This window comes from Penicillium odoratum, assembly GCF_028828045.1.
Source record: "Penicillium odoratum strain IBT 22623 chromosome Unknown utg000005l_segment0_segment0, whole genome shotgun sequence".
Lineage (NCBI taxonomy): Eukaryota > Fungi > Ascomycota > Eurotiomycetes > Eurotiales > Aspergillaceae > Penicillium > Penicillium odoratum.
In genome coordinates this window covers 2,596,585-2,619,378 of record NW_026643147.1, presented here as the reverse complement: position 1 = coordinate 2,619,378, position 22,794 = coordinate 2,596,585, and the positions used below count along the sequence as shown (strand labels likewise).

The following is a 22,794-nucleotide window of genomic DNA, read 5'->3' as shown; positions in this document are numbered from 1 at the left end:
TGTATAAACACTCTACAAACAATTCTTTCGAACATGAATTCATCTAGATGCCCATGCAAAATCCCCAGACAGCCGTGGAAGTATAGTCTAATTACCCAACTCCCGTCCAAAAATCAGTGCATCCACCAATTCCTCACTGTTTTCCAACCGTCCCGCCTTGGGCACCCGTCCAATAATGCTGAAGCCCAGCTTCTCCCAGATTCGAATAGAAGCAGGGTTATTCGCAAAGACCAGGTTGAAGACCGAGTACTTGTATCCCTGAGGACGGTGTTAGAATCTTACGCAGTGGTATGCACTGCTAAATATGCTGTACAAAAAAGAGAAACTTACCAATTTCGGCGCAAATTCCAGATAAGTCTCGCCCATCGCATAGCCAACGCCCTTACCGCGGGCTACGCTAGTTGTGATGAAGCCAGCGTTACAGATGTGAGAACAGCGACCTAAATCAATGATACGACCGTCAGCGAGTTCCGGTCATATCAATGCCCCGCATGCATATGCATTTGGAATGCAAGCGCTTGCTGAAGTACATAAATCTTTATATGTATAGGTATCCAGGCGCCTGTCAATTTGAGGGTTTGAACACTTGAACATACCAGGATAATTCGGCTTAACATAAAAAGTCCCCAAGCAAAGCTTCTCCCAATCCCGTCCCTCCCTTAACCCATTGACACCAGCGGCATCACTCTCGTCGTCCATAACAGCCACAACTGCAAACGTGCCGAACCAGTACTCTGCAAATTGCTGAAGATCTAGCGCCTGCTCCATGGGATATGTGGTGCCGCGCTCGATCTCTGCGCTAAACTCCGCATGCAGGTACTTGATTAGGTCCTGGGGGATGCTGGAGGGGCCATTGGTGATTGGGTATAGGGTTACAGCTGCTGAGCCGGATTTGGGGAGGGTTGTGTGGCGGGGAATTAGTGTGCTTGCTGCTTGGATGTGTGCTTGGGGTGGGGGGTTGCGCGATGAGGGGTCTTCTAGTAAGGCGGGCATTTTGAAATGGGTTCCAAGAAATGAGATCTCAGTATGGCACCCGTGTTCCAATTGGGGTGTTATATATATGAGGAAAGGGACAGGGATCAATTGAAGATTGAGAGTGATTTCTGAGAATGTAGAATATTCCAAGATCATAGTTATATATCGGTTCTTTATAGCTGAGTCATGTCATTTGAAGGGCGTGGTCATGTGACCTGTTTTGGTTATGGAATTGAATGACTTGATCGTCACTGGAGATATTGAATTCTAGAGAGAAATGAAAGGTTCAATTGAATGTGTCCAGATGTGGGTGCTTACATACCTCTAGTCCTCAAATGCTCCAACTAGGACATATCCGAGGTGATTATTTCGGAAGCCAATATTTCCAAAGACCATATTGTCTACGGAGCAGTTATACCGAAGTAATAGTAGTCCATTGAAGGTTTGATCAATGTTTAAGCAAATCTACTTTCCTCTAATATAATGCGCTTAAATCCAAATATATATTGTACACAGGACCATGCAAGCATCGAGAGATGCCAGCATCTCCCGGCGAATCCCACAACTACCCAAAGCTCAAGCCTTCCATTCATTGTTTCTCGCCTTCGCCTTCGCCCTCGCCCTCACCCTTACCCTCAGCGGTCGGGTTACGAATAGCCTCCATAAGCTCAAAGAGCTGACCAAGTTGTTGATCTGCGACACAGGTCAGCGAACGTGCACTCCATACCAACGACACTACCCCCAGGAATTCATTCAACCATACCACTCATCTTGTCCAGCTTGGACTTATCCAACTTCTCACCAGCCCAGTTATCGCCTTCCATCTTCTGCGCGTAGAGCTGCCACTCAGTCAAGAATCCGATCTGCATCCGCGGTTAGTCCCGGTTGCAAGTTCCTCGTTTCCTTCGGTAAAACAGGACGAATCTCAACATACAATGTGCAATGGGTTCTCAGCAGTCCGATGCGCCCGGAATTCCTTTTTCACGTATGAGTCGCCGAGCACCCGCATCTCCGGGTCAAGTTTGCGGTGGACGCGCAAGATGCGGCGATAGAGCTGGAGCGGCGGGAGGAGGGCGAGCGCTTCGCTGAGGCTGGATTTGGAGCCGATTGAGGCCGGCGTGGCCATAAGGAGACGTTGGGCGATACGCATGATGTGGATGTTGGAGGGGGATTTACTGAGGTTTGAATGACATAATTTCCTGGGGAAGGCTTAAAGGCTTTTCCTCTTGGAGCGGAAGGCGGCGAGGGGGAACTTTAATCGTCGGAATTCTGAGTTTCGCCTTTTTGTAATTTAACGATCAAGATCATTTTGCGATTTCACGAGTTGCAACATATTTGATTTGGTTCCTTAGTGCTTTTCTGTCCATTTCAGCAACATAAGTGCTTGCTTTGACTGGTTTGGCGGAAGTCTCTGCAGTTTTATATTGATGCAATCAGCAACCACCTCAAGAACACCCCAATTGGAGGAAACTACATTATTGCGTTGCAAGAACATTGACGAAACCATTTGAATCAAGCATTGGATTATCGGGATTCAAATTGCATAGGTGTTATCAAAGGACATACAATATGTTGCCTACACCCGACACCTCGCACGTCTCCTTTGACACTATCTACGAACCATCTGAAGATTCATATCTCTTTTTGGACACCCTGTCATCAGCATCAGAATCAAAATGGCTATCTGAGAGATTTAAAAAAGGCAGCAGCCCCTCAGATAAAATCGCAGATGCCGTGCCCTTGGTTGTGGAAGCAGGCACAGGATCCGGCGTCGTGCTGGGATTTGTAGCAGCCCATTCTCAAGACATCTTCGGACGCCGGGATATCCTCACACTGGGAACCGACGTCAACCGGAATGCTTGTCTTGCGACCCGGGAAACAGTGTCCACAGCCATCCAGTCAATTCAAAAAGAAGAAAGCACCGAGACCAGCTCGAGCCTACAGAGCGTTCACATCTCCTCGTTGACCGCAGACCTGTGCACATCCTTACGCCCTGGCAGCGTAGATGTCCTTCTCTTCAACCCACCTTATGTACCCAGCGAGGATCTCCCCCGGTTACCGACCGCATCGGAGAATGATCCAGCGGTGGCCCAGGCCATGTCTCGTTCGGCCAAGTTCGAGAGCGACTCGTACTTCCTGTCGCTGACCTATGCGGGTGGCGTGGATGGCATGGAGACGACAAACCGATTATTAGATGCCATTCCTGACATCCTATCGACACGGGGAGTGGCCTATGTTCTTCTGTGCAAGCAGAACCGACCGGACGAGGTTATGGCGCGCATTCGCGGATGGGGTGGTTGGTGTGCCGAAAGCGTGGGATCGAGTGGCATGCAAGCTGGCTGGGAGAAATTAGTGATTGTTCGGATATGGAGAGAGGGCAGCTAAGTTTGAGTTTTGTGGGAGATTAAGAATGATGGAAAGACTTTTGCATTTCATAGATGGGCATTAGATGAGAGAAAAAATACCAAGACCATGTTCTCACTGCTAAGTCTCGCATGTCAGATAATGACCTAGACATTTGCATTTTTCAACCTTGGCACTACAACTAACTCCAAAGCGACAGGCTTCTGACCCAATGTTTCTACAACCCATAGGTATTTCGAGAAAATTACCAAGTCACGGCCTTGTTGACATTGCCGACTCACGGGTCTATCCGGAAGGCAACGTCCGTGTGCAGTGCAATCTGCAAGGCATCACACGACGCATAAATCCAATGCATACTCACCATCTTGTAGACCATGACGACGGCCCCCAAGCTAGTGCATTCGCAGTACCATGGAATGGCCGCCCCAAGCCAAGCAAACGTGAAACTAAACCCGTTGCATGTTTAGCCCCGTGTCTAGTTTGCAGCCGATAGACGAAACAGGAACACAACGTGGCATCCCCGGCTATGGGGCCCCCGAGGGAGCCACGTGGATATTCTGGAGACTTCAGGATGATCTATATTAGCGCTTGGTCTTATGGGGGTTTCGACCTATAACATCATAGGCGTTCGTGCACCGTACCGCATGTCCACATTCGTCAATTTGTCTCGATTTGGACATTGGGAACGACAAGCATGAACATTAGATCTGAAACCTGTTAGAAATATCAATTAGACCTAATATTAGATCTCGGGAATTCTCGCTCCAGATCCATCTTATCTAGGGATCGACATTTACTGGTAAGCACTCTGCAACTAGTCCTTGACCGATAATAACGTGTGGAATCTGATATCATTGTTATCAGAGTTGCGGTGTAGAATAGATTCAAATATTTTCATTTGATTATTTGTCTTTTTCTTTAGATTGGCCCCATGGTTTGAACGGTATCGGAATGGACTAACTTTCACTAATATGGTGGCTGATGGGCTCGGGGACTCGGGGACTCGGAGTGTTAGGCTCGGCAAATGGTTAATGAGGGATTCAGGAGGCTGCCACTTAAAGCTGCGAAGATCTATCCTCCGAGCATTTGAGTAGCGGCTGTGCGTTAAATAAATATTCAAATACTCTGTGCAGTGGAGCATCGACGGGAAGGAGCCGTTCAGGCGGAGATTTTATGAATCCAAGAAGTTCATATAAGTTATACAGAACAGTATAGACATAGACCCTTGGATTAGTCTAATCTGTACCAGGGAGTAAGCAGAGCGCCAAGTAGCCTCAAATGACCGACTATGTAATAAGAAGAAAAATGCTCATAGTGAAACCCTTGATACAGCACAGGCACCTGAGTGGTCAACTGAGCATAGTTTCCCAAAACATGAACTGATGCAGGAGTCCGAATAGAATCATGAAACCTGAAACATAATATCATTTTCACGCTGGAAGAATGAGAGACTGAGTATTTCCACGGAATAATATTATCGGCCATTAGATGGGATTCGGCCGATGGGGTCCACTGATCAAAACAGTCTCACATTGAAGGTCCAGACCCCAAACCCCTATTGATCCAAAAGCTTGGAAGTGAAAGAAGACAGGGGAACGGATTGGGCACGGCATATATTTGGGCGTCCGCTATACAACAACAATACATAGGATTGGCACAGATTTTACTTTAATTAGCGATCACGTCGGAGACACACCGAGCTGATTTGACTTGAACCCACTTCTAGCCCCATTCATCGGTATTGGGCCCCTTGTGATAGGTCAGCGGTACGAGCCGGGGTTAAAGAACGTTCTCGGCAGCATTAATTTCAAGTCAGATGCCAAGCCAATCAAGGTTCATCATTCTATATTCCGTAGAGTGCATTGGCTTAGGAGCTAGGGAAGTAAGGGGCTAAGGATTCAGTCTACATGACTTATCGGCTGTTCGGAATGGAAAATCAAGTGATAAACTTGTTTGTATACTGCTTCATTCACATGGGCCCCATTTTGACATTTGTGGCCCCGGGGTCCCTATGTATGCCGCGTAGTTGACACGCAACCCCCCTGTCGATGGAGATCATCTCGCACGAATTCGGTCAAAGTGGGGGTGCGAGATCGCTAACGCACTGCTTACTAGATTGGATATAGTGACTTTGATTACTATTTTTTCCACACTAGACAAAGAAAAGCCATGATTTTTTAATAATTACAAGATATTTTGTAAGAATCCACTCGACTCTGACACTTCATATTTCCCATCGACTTTAATGCGGCTCGGAAACACTTCATGCATGAGTACTAGTAGGCTCAATTTGTCAGAAAGTAGCTGAGCAGCTTAGTGATAGAGCAGGGTCTATGAATTTATGTGGGCTATCACATGTATGACGGTTAGTCGAGTGTCAAATAAACCAGTTAGTGGTTAGTGCATAACTATAGCCGGGAGGCTTAAGGGTCTGCAAAGTAACTCCACCTCGAACCTGACTTCTGAGTTCGTCGACAATCACCGGGGCCTCCGATGTTATTGTTTGGTGTTCGACAATACCTGGCTTTACTAACGTTACAACCATTGACTTACCCAAATGGACCGGAGTGGCAAAGACCCGGAGCAGGGCACGAGGGGCAAAGCATGCAAGGCTGATCTTGTTGGTTGAATGTTGGGGAATTGGGAACCTGTCAGTGGTTAACGCATGTCGGGTTACGTTCAAGAGAAGTATTCCTACACTAAATGTTAGTGTCGGAGTCGGAGACACCGTGGGTGGCACACTTGCGTGGCAATCTGAAATTCAGCTTAGTTTCTCTTGGACCTGGACCCCAAGGGCTATTTTTTGAACCGTAACAGAAAAAGAGACCTGTATCTCGGTCTTTTTCTGGTACTATGCACAAACAAGACTGGCCGCCAGGCTAGGGTAAATCTCATAAAGAGTGAGATCGTCACAGATACTTCCATCCCTGTAGAATGCAGATCTACAAGAAACCCAAGGTAAGCCTCTCAAGTCCTCGTGGCAATCATGAAGAATTAGATGGCAGGGAAATTAGGGCACGCTTGCATGCTTAACCTTGAACTACTGCATGGGGTGTCACGTGTGATGTAACAGGGATTACAGTCAGGTGATGACTGCTGAAAAAGAATCGTCGAAGAAGTTGAATAATTTCATACGGAATACCGAGATACATAACCATATTTTTTTTTAGTTTCAACCAAGATTAGAGAGCCTCAGGTTTCTTTTGCGGGTAAACACACGTAGCACAACTTTACATGCTTAACGGATTCTGGATTCGCGGCTCGTAGCTTAAATCCACCAATCTAGAGCCAAGGATGATCCTCCGATCCTGGCATTCTTGCTATTATACCTAGCAGGTCCAACAGAATGAAGCTGCGTATAGGGGATCTCCAGAATTGCAATGCTTGCCCAGAATGGATCTATTAAATCAAGAGCACCAAATTTGGAAAATAAAAAGAAATTGCTTTTTCTTTCAACCTCCAAATTTTAGAAAGAAGCTTCGGGGTTGGGTAACAAGATGACATCCCATGATCATGCAAAGAAAAAAAAAGAACCAGTTGGAAGACAGAAACAAACGCCAGTTTGTACTCTTGGAGAGAAGCAAAACACTTAGAAACCACGCCCCCGGCCACGGCCACCACCACGAGGACCACCACGGCCTCTGCCACCACCGCCGCGGGGACCTCCACGGCCACCACGACCACGGTCTGCTTCCTTGCGGGCCTTGTTCTTAGGCTTGGGCGCATCGTCAACAAGCAGAGTATCAAGCGGCAAGCTATCGGGGAGGATATAGTAACGGATTGTGGAGCCACGAATGTTGATGGTGTCGAGCGAGATGGGATCACGGCCCTTGGGGGTCATCTTCACGGTGCGGAGAGATGTGTTCATTTGCGGGGATACCGCAGTAATTGTGCCGTGGAGAATTGTGCCTAGGCGGGGTTGAATCCGTGTTAGAAGCTATAGCGGTCTAGGATTGTGAGGAGATGTGGGTGGTCATTCAGACGCGCAAGGCAGTCCTGAATTGATAACGCTGACACTCACCATTCTTGAGCTCAACAGTCACCGTCTCATTGGCGCATTTCATCAAAAAACTAGATGGCTTGTCAGCTCTGATCTTCAGAAAGATATTTCGCGGTGGAATGCGCGTAGCAGCTTGGCTGACCGCGCAGGCGTTGAATTGACGTACCGGACGAGCTTCATTGTGGATATGTCGGACACGCAGTCACGGAGTCAGGATGAATGTGTTAAGGTTCCAGTAGCTTTGCAGGGTCTTGGTGGGGAAAGATCTGTTAGCAAACCATCGCGGGCTGTCGATGCGGTCGGATTACAGTGCAGTCTCAGCCAGAATCACGTGACCAGGAGCAAGAGCTATGTCATGTGACGTGTATGTGTGGATGTTATCTGCTCCAAGATTGAATTGCTTCTATTGCGTCGCACTTCCATCAATGATTACATTCCGATAGCTCTTCTTCAATACCAGATGTCTTCTCCTTCTGAAGTCAACATCTGTTCAGACCACCCAGATCAGTGATCACTTATCACGGGTGATCTCCCCATTGGGGCCCTCCAGCAATGTGGACCTCGGAAAGCATCGATCTGCCACAGTGCATTTTACCAAGTCCTGCAAAGGCCATCCATAGGTAGAGGCAATTCAACTTCCTACTTGCTCAGTTTCAAAAGTCAGCTTCGGCCCTCCAAACTTGGCGACAAACGCCACAGTTGCCATTTCTTCATCCAGCTCCTCAAAGCTGCATGGCACAATGAATGCCGTTTTTGGAATGCAGCAAGTTGCATTGTATTTTATTTCTTGGGTATGTAATCCGTAAGTTGGTAAGCTCGGCTTGTTTATGTCCAATCTCATCTCCACTTTTGCAAGCTGGGCGGACCCACGCCTCACCTTTCTGGGAGTCGCAGTCTGGAAGATCGAAATACGAAGCCTTTCATTATACGATTTGAATTTGCCCCCGAACAATAGCGGCTTGGAAGCTAAATAGCTCAATCAATTGATCTTGTGCAGATCAGGCCTTTCTTACCCAGGCTTGACGATACCGATTCAGTACAAAGACCGTGCACCGGTGTGCCGAGTTCGGTTTCTGTTTCTTGGTGCCCCTACCATTTTCAAGGGCCAACCAGAAAAGCTCAAAACAGAGGTACGGTACACAGATCCTACTGGGTGACATTTGAGATTTGCAATGCAGAGAAAAAAGGACCTATTCCTACAGAGTACTTGTCAGGATCTGTTTACACTTGCGGATCCCAAGCCCTGAATGTGGAGAGAGCCGGTCGATCTCGAGTTGGCCCGGGATCACTCCCGGGGATCACTCCCGGAGGCGCCAATCCCCCGGGTCATGACATGACAAATTTCGAAGGCGCTAAGAGTAATTGTGCGTCCACCCCGGCCCCTTTGACCCTCCTGACAATGGCCTTTTTCGTCCTCAGGCTCGCTACTATCCTGTTGGTTGCTTATGCTTGGGATCCACCTTGGCGTTACACGGGTGGACGCAGTAAACCACATGGCCTCCGGGATACTGGGATCCTGCATCTGTGGCTCAACTTTGACGCCATGTGCTAAACGATAAAATTGTGAACCCAGCCACTAGTCCCCGATTTGTGTTGCTTTAGCTCGAGGCCGCGTACCCATTTATACGAACTACGAACAAGGCTGGACGTGACCGTATCGTTGTTCATACCATCCGCAGTGTTTAGAGCCCGCAGTGTTTAGAGCCCGCAGTGTTTAGAGCCCGCAGTGTTTAGAGCCCGCATTGATTCCGAAAATGCAGCCGAATTCGGAAAATCTGCAAATAGAAACAATTATACTCCATACTTCAGATCAGATTCTTCGGTGAATTCAGGGTGCATCCCTGGTGATCAGATTCTACTTCTCTAACGGTGCGTTCATGGGGGCCAAGTCTTGCAACTAGAGCACGGAACCAAGCACACCGCAATCCGTCGGGGGTTGTTTCCCCCTGGGAAGGACATTTTGCTTTTTTGATTATTTGTGCAGCCACGACGAATTGGCGGCTTGCATCGAAAGCGACTAACTTTTCTCGATCTTCTTGTCAGCCACCTAAAAGGCCAGTGTCATGGCCCCCAAATCAACCAAGGCCGCCCCATTTTGTTGAATGGGGCTAAAAACCCACTTTTCTTTTGCTGGGAGAAGCTCCCCTATACTGCTCAAGGATCATTACACGCCCTGGCCCCATGGGTCAACCCGTCCGCTATTTTTCTCAATGTATGCTTTGGCCTAGGAACGGAGGTTCCGGTGTTACCTTGTGGGGGTCGAAAACCAGGTCTTCTTTCTCTCCTCGTACAATAGGATAGCACGATAGAATTTGGGATCCACTGCTTGAAGATCATAGGATCATACGCCTCCTTACTCATTCACACTATATCAGATAGGCAACGATTACAGGCCATATTTCCCGAGAATTCGCGCCAGTGTGAAATTGCCCAAAGTGTTTCAGGGACAACTTTCCCACCCAACCTGTGGCTACGAACTATTGGCAAAGAAGTTCTAGAAGCTATGAGTTTTTGGATCAAAGTCTGTACCCAACTGGATGATTTATGATTGCGGGGGCATTGTTTTTCTCTTGTAACGACTCTCCCTGTACGGTCCAAAAGGTTTTCTTTCTGAAATTTTTGGAAATTCCAATTTCATTTCTCGCCATCGAATTTGCGAAACCTTTTGCAAAAATCCGCAAGATTTGCTATTGCGCCCGTCGCTCACTCCGATAGTAGAATCACTAAGTCGGAAACGAACTCGATATTGCCATCCACCAGCGCAAAAGCTATATTGTATGTCACTGTTTCTCATTTATTCTTTCCCATTCCCACAAGATTATCGCCCCTGTTTCCCTATTTCACCTCTATGTGTCGCCGGCCCTTTTCTGGCCCCCTCGTTCAGTTGCAGTTTTGCGCTAGACCGAAGCCGAAAAGCCCCAATGTCGTCCGAGCCTTCACAGTCAAACTCACAAGATTACTCCAATCACCGCAGGAAGTCTGATCAGTCTAAGGACCCAGCCTTGCCGCAGCAAATTAGCATTTTGCCCACTCCTATCGAGTTTGTGCAGCCGCCAGCGTTTCAAGGCGCCTTTGACAACTCGACCGCCTGGCCATTTATTACTAGTCCAGTGCCGACTCTAGAAACTGTATCTTTACCTTCGAATTTTCACATCTCACCTCCTTTAGAAGGCTCCACTATTCTCTTACGCCCTAATTCCTTCACAGAATCATTTTTGGGTCAAGATCCATATTCTACACACTCTCATTCCGAATCTTCATACTCCGAGGAATATCTTGAACAAAGTATCCAATCATCTACTGAACACGCCAATTGCAAAGAGAACTTGCCTACGGAGCATCCACGGTAAGCCTTGATTCCTGAATCTAAGGACATCTATAAACAACCGAAGGAAGCATACAATAGAAAGAATACACTAATGAACCCTATGCCAGTGGTCTTGCTATTACACCGTACCCTATGTCCGTTGCATCAGACACCTACTTTGCTGGCCCAATGCAGCCAAATTCTTACCGTAAGGAGCATATAGTGTTCCTGTATGAGAGCAACCACTAATGATACCCAGAATATGGCTATGCCAACCGCCAAATTCAACCACAACAACATGCATCAGGGAATATGTACCAGCAGTTCCCTCCGCCACAGCCGTATCCTTCATCTGGTCTTTCTGCTACCTACGGTAGCCCTTCCAACGGAACCATGCCCAATTACCACCATGAGTCGCACGCGCCACCTTCATACCTTCCTGGAGTACCTGGTAGCGCTCGTCAAAGTCATTCCCGCAGGTATGAACGAACCCAGAAAACGCAGAAACGTCGGCTGATTCTTGGTTTAGTCCTTCAATGACTCGTTCTTTCCCTCCTCACTCAGCCGCTAGTCTTTCTGAGCAGCCTCTCATGACCTCGTAAGACCTTTGTAATCAATTTCTTCCGGGAAAAAGCACAAGTCACTAATCCATTCTTCTAGCTCCCCTCCTTATCTGATGAATCAACCTGCTTATTATCTTCCGGAAGCACCTCCAATCCCGTGAGTCGAGATGACTATCACTACCCCGGCAATATACTTACCCTCGCAAATAGTTCTTCTCACCCCTCATCTTCAATGGCTGCTGAACCCGTTTTCTCTCCATCCGACTCTATCCCTGGATCAGACAATGAGCGCCAAGTTCGTGTCGTTAGTTCGAGGCCCCGACCACAATGCTGGGACCACGGATGCAATGGCCGTGAGTTTTCGACCTTCAGCAACCTTTTACGACACCAACGTGAAAAGTCAGGAGTTGTTGCTAAAGCCGAATGTCCTGTATGCGGAGCAGTGTTTACTCGAACAACTGCACGAAATATCCATGTGGCACAGGGGAAATGCAAAGGAGCGAGTAGAGACCCGTCGGCCGAGTAGGATCATTTAACAGTGCAATATAGTTCAATTCTTGGGTGTTTTGATATCTCTTTTTTTGTCATGTCATTCATTGTGGATTTTACGTTCTTTTTTTGGACAAATACACATTTCTCTGTGAGAAACACATTTTCATAATTCTCATACGCTAACATTCTCCGCCATGTATACTCTTGCGTTGTCCAGTTTGTGACTGACTGAACGAAGTACATTATCAATGTATTCCATCTTTTGCCTTCTCACTACTAAGTGATCGTCTTTTTCGTTACCCTTGGCGCTATTACTTCGCACTGATTACCTACTTCCAGCCTGGCCAGACCAGCCAAGTCTGGAAGCTGAGATCCAATCCCCCTTCCCTAAAAATGGATAAGCTGTTCGACTGTGCGGTGTACATTATCCAGAAGACAATGTTTCAGTCGATCTGGGCTGAAAATTGACCAGCGGATTTGGGTTCTTCTGGTGACATTCGCGCAGATAGAATACCAGAAGACCCAGCCCCGAGCTGGAGGGTCGACGCATACCCTTTTGGATGAGATATGAGGAATACTACCTGTTATGCGGACGGGCTGTATGTAGCAATGGCATAAAATAGATATCGCTGATAGCACTCGATGTTATCTAACTATGCGTCGAATGGACCCTTCAACTGATAGGGTAGGAGAAAAAGTATAAGATATAGACAGGGTAAAAGACAGGGTAAATATGGTATGCTTTTGCCTCCTAAAATGACAATAATCGCAAAATTTCAACCATCTTTTCTAGAATTCTAGAGATAGGTTGAAACCCTTGCAAATATATAAAGAAGTATCCTCAGACAGAAGATTGGAATATCAATACCGAAGAAATAAATGCCGCCTAAATAAAATTTCAAATCGGCGAGGAAAACACAAGAGAAGAACACACCGATCCGTCATTCATTCCCCACGCTTCTCCCCGGAACCACTTCACAGACCGTCCCCACAAATCCTTCGAGTCCGGATACCATCATGGTTCCAGCATTGGTAGTAGACACTGCCACACTGGAAGACGCCCCTATCGACGCCCCCGGCATAACAAGGACTTGTGAGCCAAGCTCAATCCACTCGACAGACGTGACAAGGGAGAATGTAATCTGCACATCTTCTTTGAATGCCTCTGTCCTCTCTCCTGGAAAGGCATTTGAAGTGCCGGAGACGACTTTGCTGATGTCCGTAGGGGATGGACGACGCCGGACAGGAAAGTCAGGGGCGCTGTTGTTGCTACCGCCTTTGTCTCCATGACTAGGGGGCTGGGGATCCCCATCGAAGCTGAAGAATTCTGGTTCATCGGGTGATGATGGCTCGGAGGTAGGCTCCTCATTTGTCCCTGCAAGCTCCATGCAGATGACACGGACAGTTGTGCGGATATTGGCTATGTAAACGATGGAGTTACCGCCTAGAAGTAGGGGAGGTGAGTTAAGAGCCGAGAATTCGGATGCGGGGAATGTGGCCATGAAGCCTGTGTGAAATGGTAGGGGTAATGTCGATGGGAGTTGAGTTGTAGTGCTGGAAAAGGTAGAAGAGGTCGAAACTGGCGAGTTTTGGTGAAGGTTTGTCAGAACCATGCCCTTGCGGATGCGGCTGAGGCGAGGAAGTCGGTCTTCATCTGGAGACACGAGGAGCTCGATACCAATGGTGCCTACTTGGTCCCTCATGAGACGGCGAACAGAGAGACGAAGGTTACGAACGCTGACGACGCGTACGCGCTGCCACTTTGCTTGTGTTGTCGAGGCATCTTTTCCGGGTAAGAAGCTCTGCGGGAAAGAGGCAGGGAAGTCGCTTGAGAGACCTGGTCCGCTGCTGCGAGAGAGCATGTTCAAGGGCGCATTATCATTGCTGTCTGCTGAAGTGTCGACAAGAAGAGGGCCGATGGTCATTTCGTCACCAATGGAGATGCTGCCGTGACGAACTAGGCCACATAAAACCATTCCACGGCTTTCTTCATTCGTCTTCTCGTCTATCGAGTATACTTTGGAAGGTGGAATAGCGAAGACCTCATCCACGTCGAAAACATTCGTGGTGAATTGTCGAGGCACTGGCTGTTTGTGTAGATGCAGTGCTCTTTGGCGTGGCACCAATGGGATAGGCAGATATCGAAGGCAAGCATGCAGCTTGCCTATACCTGATCCATCGACCGCACTAGAAAGAATTATCGGTACGGTAAGAGCCCAGTTCCCATCGGCTGCTGAAATAAGGTCTTGTGCAGACTTGCTGTCTAATGCGCTGATCTGTTGGAGATCAGGTATCCTATCCCCCGTTGGCGATGCAGGGAGCATCGCGGGCTTGCGGTTTGCTGTTTTTAGGGCAGACAAGACTTTAGCAAGATTCTCTCGTAACCGGCTTCGAGAAGCAATGTCTAACTTCGTGATGACAACTAAGAATGGAACATCCAATTTCAGACACAGGTCCAAGTAGGCCAGACTGAGATCAATCTCAGCAGCATGCTCATTACGACTTTCAGTCTCTGTCGTCTCATCACCGCAGTTGGCTGGAATACAAAGCATAACATAATGAGGAGCCCAGCTGACAAGACCCCGTAATGTAGACTTCACATATCGAATTGAACCTGGAAGATCGGATACAAAAGCCAGGCGACCGCCACGCGAAGTAGCATGGATATCATCCCACCCAGCGACATTTCCAGAGGCGTAATTGACCACACTTGTGGGCGTATCGTCTGCATACCCAATCAGCTCCTGGGCGACGGAGCTAGTAATACCAGAGGATATCTCGTGTCGGTGTTTGAGAAGGCTGAGTCGACTCTTGCCTCTCCCATTATCTAGTTGAGACGAAGTCAAAGCTCCCAGTAATGACGATTTCCCTGCAGTACTGGGGCCGGTAATAGATATTCGAATTTGCTCGGTGTGAGAGTAATCTTCTTCCGAGACAGAGTACGCTCCAGGATCTGGATTGGAAACGTTATCGCCATTCCGGCCTGGCCGACTAATTGCGTAGAAATCCAGGTCTGGAGTAACTAAGACTTCTGCGACCCAAAGCCTTTCTGTGTGGCCTTTGGTTGGATCAAGTTCGTCCGATGGTAAGTCCTCCATCCATTCGCATTTCCCGACGATGACTCGGCGCAGAATTTCAACTTTACAACCGAGAGTCGCCGCCATGGCCTGTAGATTGGTCACACTTTCATCGAGCTCATCCTGTGTTAAGCCTACAAAGGTACCGTCGTCGGCAACACCAATCTCGTAGAGTGCACCCTGGCTTTCTTCTAGGCCGGGAAGCAGGCGAGCTGGCTTGGGAGGTACACCTAACTGTGGAGTCGCATCTGGAAACACGGGAACTATCAAGTTCGCCGTCGTAGAGGAATGAAATGGCGAAGACTGCTGCAACCGCCATAGCAGCTGTGTCGTCAACCCCTGTAACCGTTGTTGCCGGCTTTGAGACGACTTGGCTTGCATGGGCTTTGGGGTTGTCACGACATCCTGAGATGGAGATGCAGAAGTTGAAGCCGCGACTAGATTAGTACGAGAATGGTTGTATGAACCTGCAACGACATGGCCGGTGGACATAGAAAGGTAAGGCCGCCGTGGACGGAGTAGCAGGTGCAGCTTGTACTCGGTGGGGCCCTCTTGAGGTTCCGGCTCCAACTTGGTGATGCCATAGTCGGACAGAAAATCAGCAACCGCAGATTGCAATGCTGAGCTAGACCGCGTTCGAATGGCTAGCCCTCTTGCAGATACATTGACCTGGGGTGTCGATGATCCTGAGTTCGACCATGGGGACGAAACTCGGGGTGGGTCAGGATCATAAGTGAAGATGGATGCCATAGCCGTCGTAGTCACGGTGAAACAGATTTACAATTCACCTCGGTAATAGAGGTATTAGGAAGACTGAATAGATTTGACACAGTACCAAGGCAGATGCAGTAACAGAGGGCATTCTTGCGTGAAATATAGAGTGAAATGAAGGATGAATGACCTTGATGATCGGGCTTGAGTCACCAGTTCTGCCTGAGGCAGCAACTTTCCCCACTTGAGTTTACCAGACTTCCTACAACTATACCCTCTTTCTTACTGTATCAGGTGAAAAGTCCATTCGATCTATAGTCTAGGTCTACAAGAAGCCGTCGAAGTGGAATATAAATGCTGGAACGATCCAATTTGGATCTATTCATTTGCAGCTATTGGGCTCGTCATTGACCCAAACTCATTTCATCACTTAAAAGGGGTATTTTCCATGAAGGATACATCAAACTTGGAATAACATGCCATACCCTGGCCATGTTACTTGAACAAGCTCAATGGGAATTGAGATTAAACACATTTCACCATATTTCCGAGACGCTGACATTTCACGAGAGCAACCGATCATTCCGAATGGGTTGCTTCAATATAAATGAGATAAAAAGCTGATCTATCCGCCTTTGCGCTGGTCGCCTGAATTCCGGGAGAAAGTACTAGTTGAGCCAATAGTGGCGCTAGCATTGCGGAGCTCGATTTTCTTGCGTTCCATCTCGAGCTAGACAAACAATATTCACGGATCAGTAAACTCGGACGAATGAGAGGGGCAATAAAAAGAAGTCAAAAGTCACTCACCACTTTGCGTACGTGGGCAAGAGCAGCCGTGTCGCCCTCGACAAGTGGGCGACACTCATCAACCCGGTACGGCGCCGCAATGGTAACGGCATCAGCAACGATGATATTCGGTCCATCCCACCGGGCGGGCATGGTTCGACTAAACGCATCAAAAATATCCTGCGCTTCACGGGTAACACCCTTTCCGCGTCGCGCTTCCCGGTCCAGAATCTCGCTGACGGCCTTGATCTCGCGCGCCTTCAGCGCACGGGTGTCAAGTGCCTGAATGGTGGGCTGTGCATCGGTAAAGGAAGGCGAGTCCGAGGTATTGGATGGGAGGGAGATGAGCTGAAATGACTGGATGCGAGAAACAGGAATAACGTGGTAATCGCCGCTCTGTGCCTGCTTGGAGTCTGTGGAGGTGGTGACGGGGGATGTGTTGACAGCGACGAGGTTAGTGATAGGGCACACGGTGAAGAGGGTTCCCTCGAAGGTGGAAGTGGTTGGTGCAGCAGTAGTAATGCGGACGCTATGGAAGAAGGGCAATGTATTAGCGCACTTGCTCGATGGCGATCGGCTTTTTGAATGCGCCCCAGCCATTGCAGGCGGCATAGTCATTTCGAGGACTCATGGTTCATATCACTCACCGAGCACCGATCGCACCGCTCAAAGCAGCTTCGTGGGGCACCATGTTGGTTGCCATACCAGGACCAGAGGCCTTCGCACTCGAGTTCTGGCGCTTATTCTCCGCCATGCAGCGTGTGACGTGGGCGGGCGGTGTGATTCAATCGTCCACTTGCGCACAAGTGGTTCTTTAAATGGATTCGTTTGAAGGAAGGAAATGTCGAGTTGCGTCAAACTCGGGACATTTGAAACAGATAAAAGTCTCAATTGATGCCTGTCTGCAGGCCGTTGGGAGCTTGGGAGCTGCCGGACCCTTTTGTTTCCTGTATAGGTTGTGGGGGTTTTCCGAACCCTTGATTTGAGGGTCTTAACGAATATCGGAGAAAATATATTTCCCCGGATTCCTAGATCGTGGAAGGTAACAGAAGGGGAGAAGAAGGGGGAAGGAAGGAAGGGAAAACAGCCTCACACCCCAGGGAATTGGTGGAGGAAGGAGGGGAGACGCGATAAGATGGCGACAAGGTCGACGTTGCTCGATACCCGATCTGGTTTAGCGTGAATGGACCAGTTTCCAGGCGCTAAGGCATCAATAGTTATACCTCAGAACTACGACAAGAAGAATTTGAACACTCAGCACTCTCTGATTATTTCTTTGGTATTAAACCATATTCATTGAAACAAATTCATTACGTTCCATTCATGGTGGCATCTAAATACATAAAACCCAATTTTTTATCCTTATATCTTCAACCTTACGCGATGTAAGTCGAGGCAGACACATCACCACCACGGCCGGTCCAGTTGACGTGGATGTCCTTGCCCTCGGGGAAGGTCTCACTGGCGAATTCGGGCTTGATGCGGAAGGTGTGGGCACCGAAGTAGTCACGCTGGGCCTGCAGCAGGTTGGCGGGCAGGTCCTTGGTGCGGTAGCCGTCGTAGAAGCTGAGGGCGGTGGAGAAGGCAGGCAGAGGGATACCCCAGAGGGCGGACTTGCTGACAACGTTACGCCAGCCGCTCTGGGCCTTGTGGATGGCCTTGGTGAAGAAATCATCAAACAGCAAGTTCTCGAGCTCGGGGTTGTTGCGGTAAGCGTTGGTGATGTCCTTGAGGAAGACGGAGCGAATAATGCAGCCACCGCGCCACATGAGGGCGATGGAAGGCTTGTTCAGCTTCCAGCCGTACTCCTTAGCGGCCTATGTAAACTAGTTAGCCGGAATTCGTATCAAGTAGAAGTAAAAGAATGCAGCTTACGTTCTGGATGAGCATGAAGCCCTGGGCGTAAGAGATGATCTTAGAGGCGTACAGAGCCTGCTCGAGGTCATCGACGAAGGCAGCCTTGTCACCCTCGAACTTGGGGGTGGGGCCGCTGAGGATGGTGGCGGCACGAGTGCGCTCATCCTTGAGAGCACTGAGGCAACGGGAGAAGACAGCCTCGCCGATCAGGGTGACGGGCATACCAAGGTCAAGAGCGTTAATGGCGGTCCACTTGCCGGTACCCTTCTGACCGGCCTTATCGAGGATCTTCTCAACGAGAGGAGTGCCATCGTTGTCGTTGTAGTAAAGAATATCGCGAGTGATCTCAATAAGGAAGGAGTCCAGAACACCAGTGTTCCACTTGGCGAAGATGTCACCAATTTCCTTGCCGGAAAGACCGAGACCACGCTTCAGGATATCGTAGGCCTTTTCAAATGTTAGTACGTCGCCTTTTTATAGCAGTGAGAGGGAAGAAGGAAGGACCAACCTCGCAAATCAACTGCATGTCACCGTACTCAATACCGTTGTGGACCATCTTGACGTAGTGACCGGCACCCTCGTCACCGACCCAGTCGCAGCAGGACTCACCGTCGCTCTTGGCGGCGATGCTCTGGAAAATGTCCTTGATGTGGGGCCAGGCAGCCTCGTTACCACCGGGCATGAGAGAGGGACCGTAACGGGCACCCTCCTCACCACCGGAAACACCGCTGCCGACAAAGCTGATGCCCTTCTCGGCAAGGTAGCGGGTGCGGCGGTTGCTGTCAGGGTAGTGGGAGTTACCACCGTCAATGATGATGTCACCCTTCTCGAGGAAGGGCAGGAGGGACTCGATGAAGGCATCGACAGGCTTGCCGGCCATGACGAGGAGCATGATACGGCGGGGGCGCTTGAGCTGAGCAATGAACTCCTGGATGGAGTGGGCACCAATGATGGACTTGCCTAGAAGCCACCAGTCAGTCTTGCGCACGCTGACAATTCTTTACCTCTATGAGGCGAGTCAAGAAGCTTACCCTTGGCCTCGTTCTCAAGGAAGCGGTCGACCTTGGAGGTTGTGCGGTTGTAGGCGCAGACGGTGAAGCCGTGGTCTGCGGCATTGAGAATCAGGTTCTGGCCCATGACGGCCAGACCGATGAGGCCGAAATCAGCGGTAGGACTATAATCAAGATGCGCGGGACCACCGACATTGATGCCGGCGAGACGGGCGCTATAGTCAGCGACGGGATTCTCTTGTCAATAAGGTAAAAGCAGATGATATATCTAAAAGAGGAGAAACAGCCCGACAATCCCGAGGGATGGAGATCCGCGAGGTTCCTACAATGCGCGCAACAACATGCATGAAGCTTGATCGGCGACATCATAGCAGGTCCCGAAGAAGAACCTCGCAGGTCTTCATGGCCCTCAGAGCTCTAAGAGCTCTGCAAGCTCTGCAATCATAGCTCGTGTACGGCAGAATTGACCGGACCAGGAATTGGCGGGGACCCGTTGGGGCACCCCGAGTCTGGAGAGGGCTTTTTTGAGGGGCAAAGAAGGGGGGGGAGGGGGAGCAAGCAAAGAGAAACTTACACAACGTCAGCCATGGTGAATGCGAATTGAAGAAAGAAAGTAAAGCCGGGAGTGGGTATCTACAACTGAAGAGAGTTGAAGAAGGGAAGAATGGATGAGGAGGGGGGGAAGGAGCGAGAAGAAGTAACCCGGCTGACGGAGCAACTCTTCCGTCATAGTGGTGGGATGTATCCGCCGGCGGGGATTCTTTGTACCAAGAATACTCAAAATACTTAGAATACTGTAATAAATGTACCTTATACGGGGCCGTTGAGCTATTTTCCTGTTACTATTGCCGGTGTCGCGCCAAGTATTCGGTACAGGAGCACAGTCGCCCGGTCATCCCACTCGGGTTCTTGTTTGACTCGGACCTATTATTATGAGGGCGGAATGTTGGAAGTAATATCTGACCCGACTATTCGTCCACTTATCCACCCGTTGCCGGCGAGGATACGTTGGATTTGGGGGCCTGCATATGGGGTGCTTCCTGTACTATCAAACCCGCCGCGGGGCAGATTATGGCAGATGGAGGGGTATTCTTCAGATACTACCATGTACTTTACAGCGCATCTTACAGGCAAGAAGTTCCATGACCTTGGACGCATTCATAAGGGGAATAATACACGGTACCTGATAATCCCATGGGATCCCCCATTCATCGGTGAACTGTTCAGGATAAATGGACGGAGAAACTGCATTTTACTTACCGTGAAAACCCACTCGAATCCGGTCAAGTTGGTTTTACGCTAGTCTTATTCCGGTCTAGAGTGGGGGTGACCTCATACTTGATTATCTAATCTCGGTTATGTAAGGACCTTAGTTACAGCAACTTAGTTCTAGATCCCACTATCGTAGCCTCAGGCCATCAATCTTTATTTTTTAGTCTAATCCAGGTGTCGAAAGGGACCAAGTGTGCATTTCTTTTTTGCGATCGCAATCGCGTTCTTTATCTCTTGGTATCAAAGTTTCAATCACTCCCTTCACCACTCCAACAATCACTTTTGTCCAATCTCTTTCTTACTCTCAAAGTACCATTTCTTTGTCCCTAATTGACCCCACCTCCTTTTACTCGAACAGGGTTCGAGTCCTCAGGTGTGACGTCTGGTGGAAATAGACTACCCTGAAGGTACGTTGTGGCTGCTACTCTACAACAGCTCAACCGTTTCTCCTGTCGGACTCTCCATTCATCATGTCCTTTCCACCTCCTCCAGGTCTTAAAAAGGCGCCCTCGTCTCTTCCTCCTCGACCACCTCCATCCAGCAATGCTGCGCAGCCACCGGGCTATGGGAACCCACGCCCAGCTATTACGGCTTTCCAACCGCGTTCCGTAGCCTCTAGTCAACCATACCGCGCCAGCCCGACGATCTCAGCCCCACCTGTCTCGTCCGCTGGGTATGCGTCCAACTACCCTACTTATTACCAACAACCACAACCTCAAACCTACCAGAGCGATCCCTCCTCCTACTACGGCGCCCCCTACAATGAAAGCACATATGGCCCAACCGTCCCCCACATCCAGAATCCATTCGGTTCGACTCCTGGCCAGGCATATGGTGGTGGACGCCCAGGTCGCGATGGCGTAGATGCAGAGACCGAGGCCCAGATCGCCCAGTGGCAAACTGCTTATGCTAAGCAGGATGACTCCGCCGCTCACACATACGGTGCCCAGTCTACCGCTCCCAGCAGAGGTACCGGAACCCCAAATACTGGAGCGGCCGGCGCTGGCACCCCACTACCTCAACCTGAACCTCAAAAGACAGTTCCTCGCTCCGGTGGTGGACAAGAGTGGACCGACCCGACACTACTGGAGTGGGACCCGGCTCATTTCCGTCTGTTCGTGGGCAATTTGGCTGGCGAAGTCACTGATGAATCTTTGTTGAAGGCTTTTGCGCGATACACGTCCGTGCAAAAGGCGCGTGTGATTCGGGAGAAGCGCACCCAGAAGAGTAAAGGTTACGGGTTCGTCAGCTTCAGTGATGGCGATGATTATTTCTTGGCTGCACGTGAGATGCAGGGCAAGTACATTGGCTCCCATCCAGTTCTCTTGCGAAGAGCTGTTACCGAAGTTAAGCCGGTCTCGAATGTTAAGAGCCACAAGAAGGGTGGAGGCGGTGCCCGAGGCGGGAATTCGGGAGCCAAGGTGAAGCATGACGGAGTGAAGAAATCTGGAAAGACCAAGGGAGGATTGAAGATTCTTGGCTAGATATGGTGGGTTCAGAATCTATATGTACGTTATCCAATTTCAATACCACAAAATCCATGCCAAAGAGCCACATTAATCATTAACTTTAATCCTACGAAGACCTCGTACACCTTCAGATATCGATAGCACAAAGCATCAATGGATTGGTGAAATGGGGGGGAATGCATTGACGAAACCACCGTCAATCTATGCTTGTTGACTACCTACTAGTAATCGAGACTGCATTGATAAGAAAAATAATTAGGCAATTAATTAAGGGTGCAACAACGGGTGTTTCTCTCCCACTGAGCTTTAACTAATGTAATTCATAAGCGGGTCGCGCACCCCCAAACACAATGGTAAATGCGATCAATTACAACTTATTATCTCAACAATCATATATAGACTGTAGAAACTTTTCCTTGAAGCTTACTTCAATTATTATGTGATACTTAGGTACTTTAGGGAGTTTGGATCATTTAATTGATCTAATGACTATACTATATATAATTTCCCAGTAGAGGGGCGTAATTTTTCGTAGCGTGATAATATAAGTATTGGAATTTTTTTTTTTTTTTTTTGAAATTGATATACGCGTCTAGAAATTCTTCTCAATGTCTATCGGTAATACTGTTAAGAATATGACTGTTAAGATATTAGGGTAGTAAATATCGCATTTACTATAGCGTTTGGGGGTGCGCGACCCGCCTATGTGCGCGACCCGCTTGTGAAATACGTTTAACTAGTAGATGGTTAGTCACTATGATCGTGCGAATTTTTGCGAACAATTATTAAGGATTTCCAATTTCTATATACTACATATATTAATATTACTACTTTATGTGAAAATATAAAAGATAAAAATTGCTCACACTTAATCTGGTTTGGTGATATGTGAGCTTAAAGACCCTGACTGT

The 22,794-nt window shown here is 48.7% G+C and overlaps 9 protein-coding genes across 9 annotated transcripts; 3 read left to right on the top strand and 6 right to left on the bottom strand.

The window, feature by feature from the left end:
• Positions 1 to 87: 87 nt before the first annotated feature.
• On the bottom strand, positions 88 to 993 carry N7520_006513 (GNAT family N-acetyltransferase; the record flags this gene model as incomplete). Its single annotated transcript, XM_057140447.1, has 3 exons — positions 88 to 258; positions 331 to 440; positions 597 to 993. 3 exons carry the CDS (start codon positions 991 to 993, stop codon positions 88 to 90), a joined length of 678 nt encoding a protein of 225 aa, XP_056994453.1.
• A 571-nt stretch (positions 994 to 1,564) lies between these two features.
• N7520_006512 (succinate dehydrogenase assembly factor 3) lies at positions 1,565 to 2,125 on the bottom strand (the record flags this gene model as incomplete). The annotated part of the gene is made up of 3 exons (XM_057140446.1): positions 1,565 to 1,668; positions 1,739 to 1,838; positions 1,910 to 2,125. 3 exons carry the CDS (start codon positions 2,123 to 2,125, stop codon positions 1,565 to 1,567), a joined length of 420 nt encoding a protein of 139 aa, XP_056994452.1.
• Positions 2,126 to 2,544: 419 nt separating this feature from the next.
• On the top strand, positions 2,545 to 3,360 carry N7520_006511 (S-adenosylmethionine-dependent methyltransferase; the record flags this gene model as incomplete). Its single annotated transcript, XM_057140445.1, has 1 exon — positions 2,545 to 3,360. One exon carries the CDS (start codon positions 2,545 to 2,547, stop codon positions 3,358 to 3,360), a length of 816 nt encoding a protein of 271 aa, XP_056994451.1.
• A 3,568-nt stretch (positions 3,361 to 6,928) lies between these two features.
• N7520_006510 (mRNA splicing protein SMD1) lies at positions 6,929 to 7,524 on the bottom strand (the record flags this gene model as incomplete). The annotated part of the gene is made up of 3 exons (XM_057140444.1): positions 7,506 to 7,524; positions 7,361 to 7,410; positions 6,929 to 7,248 (listed from the first exon to the last, which is right to left on the bottom strand). Exons 1-3 carry the CDS (start codon positions 7,517 to 7,519, stop codon positions 6,929 to 6,931), a joined length of 384 nt encoding a protein of 127 aa, XP_056994450.1. The 5' UTR covers positions 7,520 to 7,524.
• A 3,275-nt stretch (positions 7,525 to 10,799) lies between these two features.
• On the top strand, positions 10,800 to 11,735 carry N7520_006509 (uncharacterized protein; the record flags this gene model as incomplete). Its single annotated transcript, XM_057140443.1, has 3 exons — positions 10,800 to 10,854; positions 10,906 to 11,125; positions 11,420 to 11,735. The coding sequence occupies 3 exons, from the start codon at positions 10,800 to 10,802 to the stop codon at positions 11,733 to 11,735; spliced, it is 591 nt and encodes a 196-aa protein (XP_056994449.1).
• Positions 11,736 to 12,642: 907 nt separating this feature from the next.
• N7520_006508 (uncharacterized protein) lies at positions 12,643 to 15,528 on the bottom strand (the record flags this gene model as incomplete). Its single annotated transcript, XM_057140442.1, has 1 exon — positions 12,643 to 15,528. The coding sequence occupies one exon, from the start codon at positions 15,526 to 15,528 to the stop codon at positions 12,643 to 12,645; it is 2,886 nt and encodes a 961-aa protein (XP_056994448.1).
• A 586-nt stretch (positions 15,529 to 16,114) lies between these two features.
• On the bottom strand, positions 16,115 to 17,029 carry N7520_006507 (anticodon-binding domain-containing protein; the record flags this gene model as incomplete). Its single annotated transcript, XM_057140441.1, has 3 exons — positions 16,115 to 16,219; positions 16,297 to 16,804; positions 16,923 to 17,029. The coding sequence occupies 3 exons, from the start codon at positions 17,027 to 17,029 to the stop codon at positions 16,115 to 16,117; spliced, it is 720 nt and encodes a 239-aa protein (XP_056994447.1).
• A 622-nt stretch (positions 17,030 to 17,651) lies between these two features.
• On the bottom strand, positions 17,652 to 19,730 carry N7520_006506 (NADP(+)-dependent, decarboxylating phosphogluconate dehydrogenase; the record flags this gene model as incomplete). Its single annotated transcript, XM_057140440.1, has 5 exons — positions 17,652 to 18,092; positions 18,151 to 18,579; positions 18,641 to 19,092; positions 19,164 to 19,357; positions 19,717 to 19,730. 5 exons carry the CDS (start codon positions 19,728 to 19,730, stop codon positions 17,652 to 17,654), a joined length of 1,530 nt encoding a protein of 509 aa, XP_056994446.1.
• A 1,154-nt stretch (positions 19,731 to 20,884) lies between these two features.
• N7520_006505 (RNP domain protein) lies at positions 20,885 to 21,898 on the top strand (the record flags this gene model as incomplete). The annotated part of the gene is made up of 1 exon (XM_057140439.1): positions 20,885 to 21,898. The coding sequence occupies one exon, from the start codon at positions 20,885 to 20,887 to the stop codon at positions 21,896 to 21,898; it is 1,014 nt and encodes a 337-aa protein (XP_056994445.1).
• Between the last annotated feature and the right edge of the window lie 896 nt (positions 21,899 to 22,794).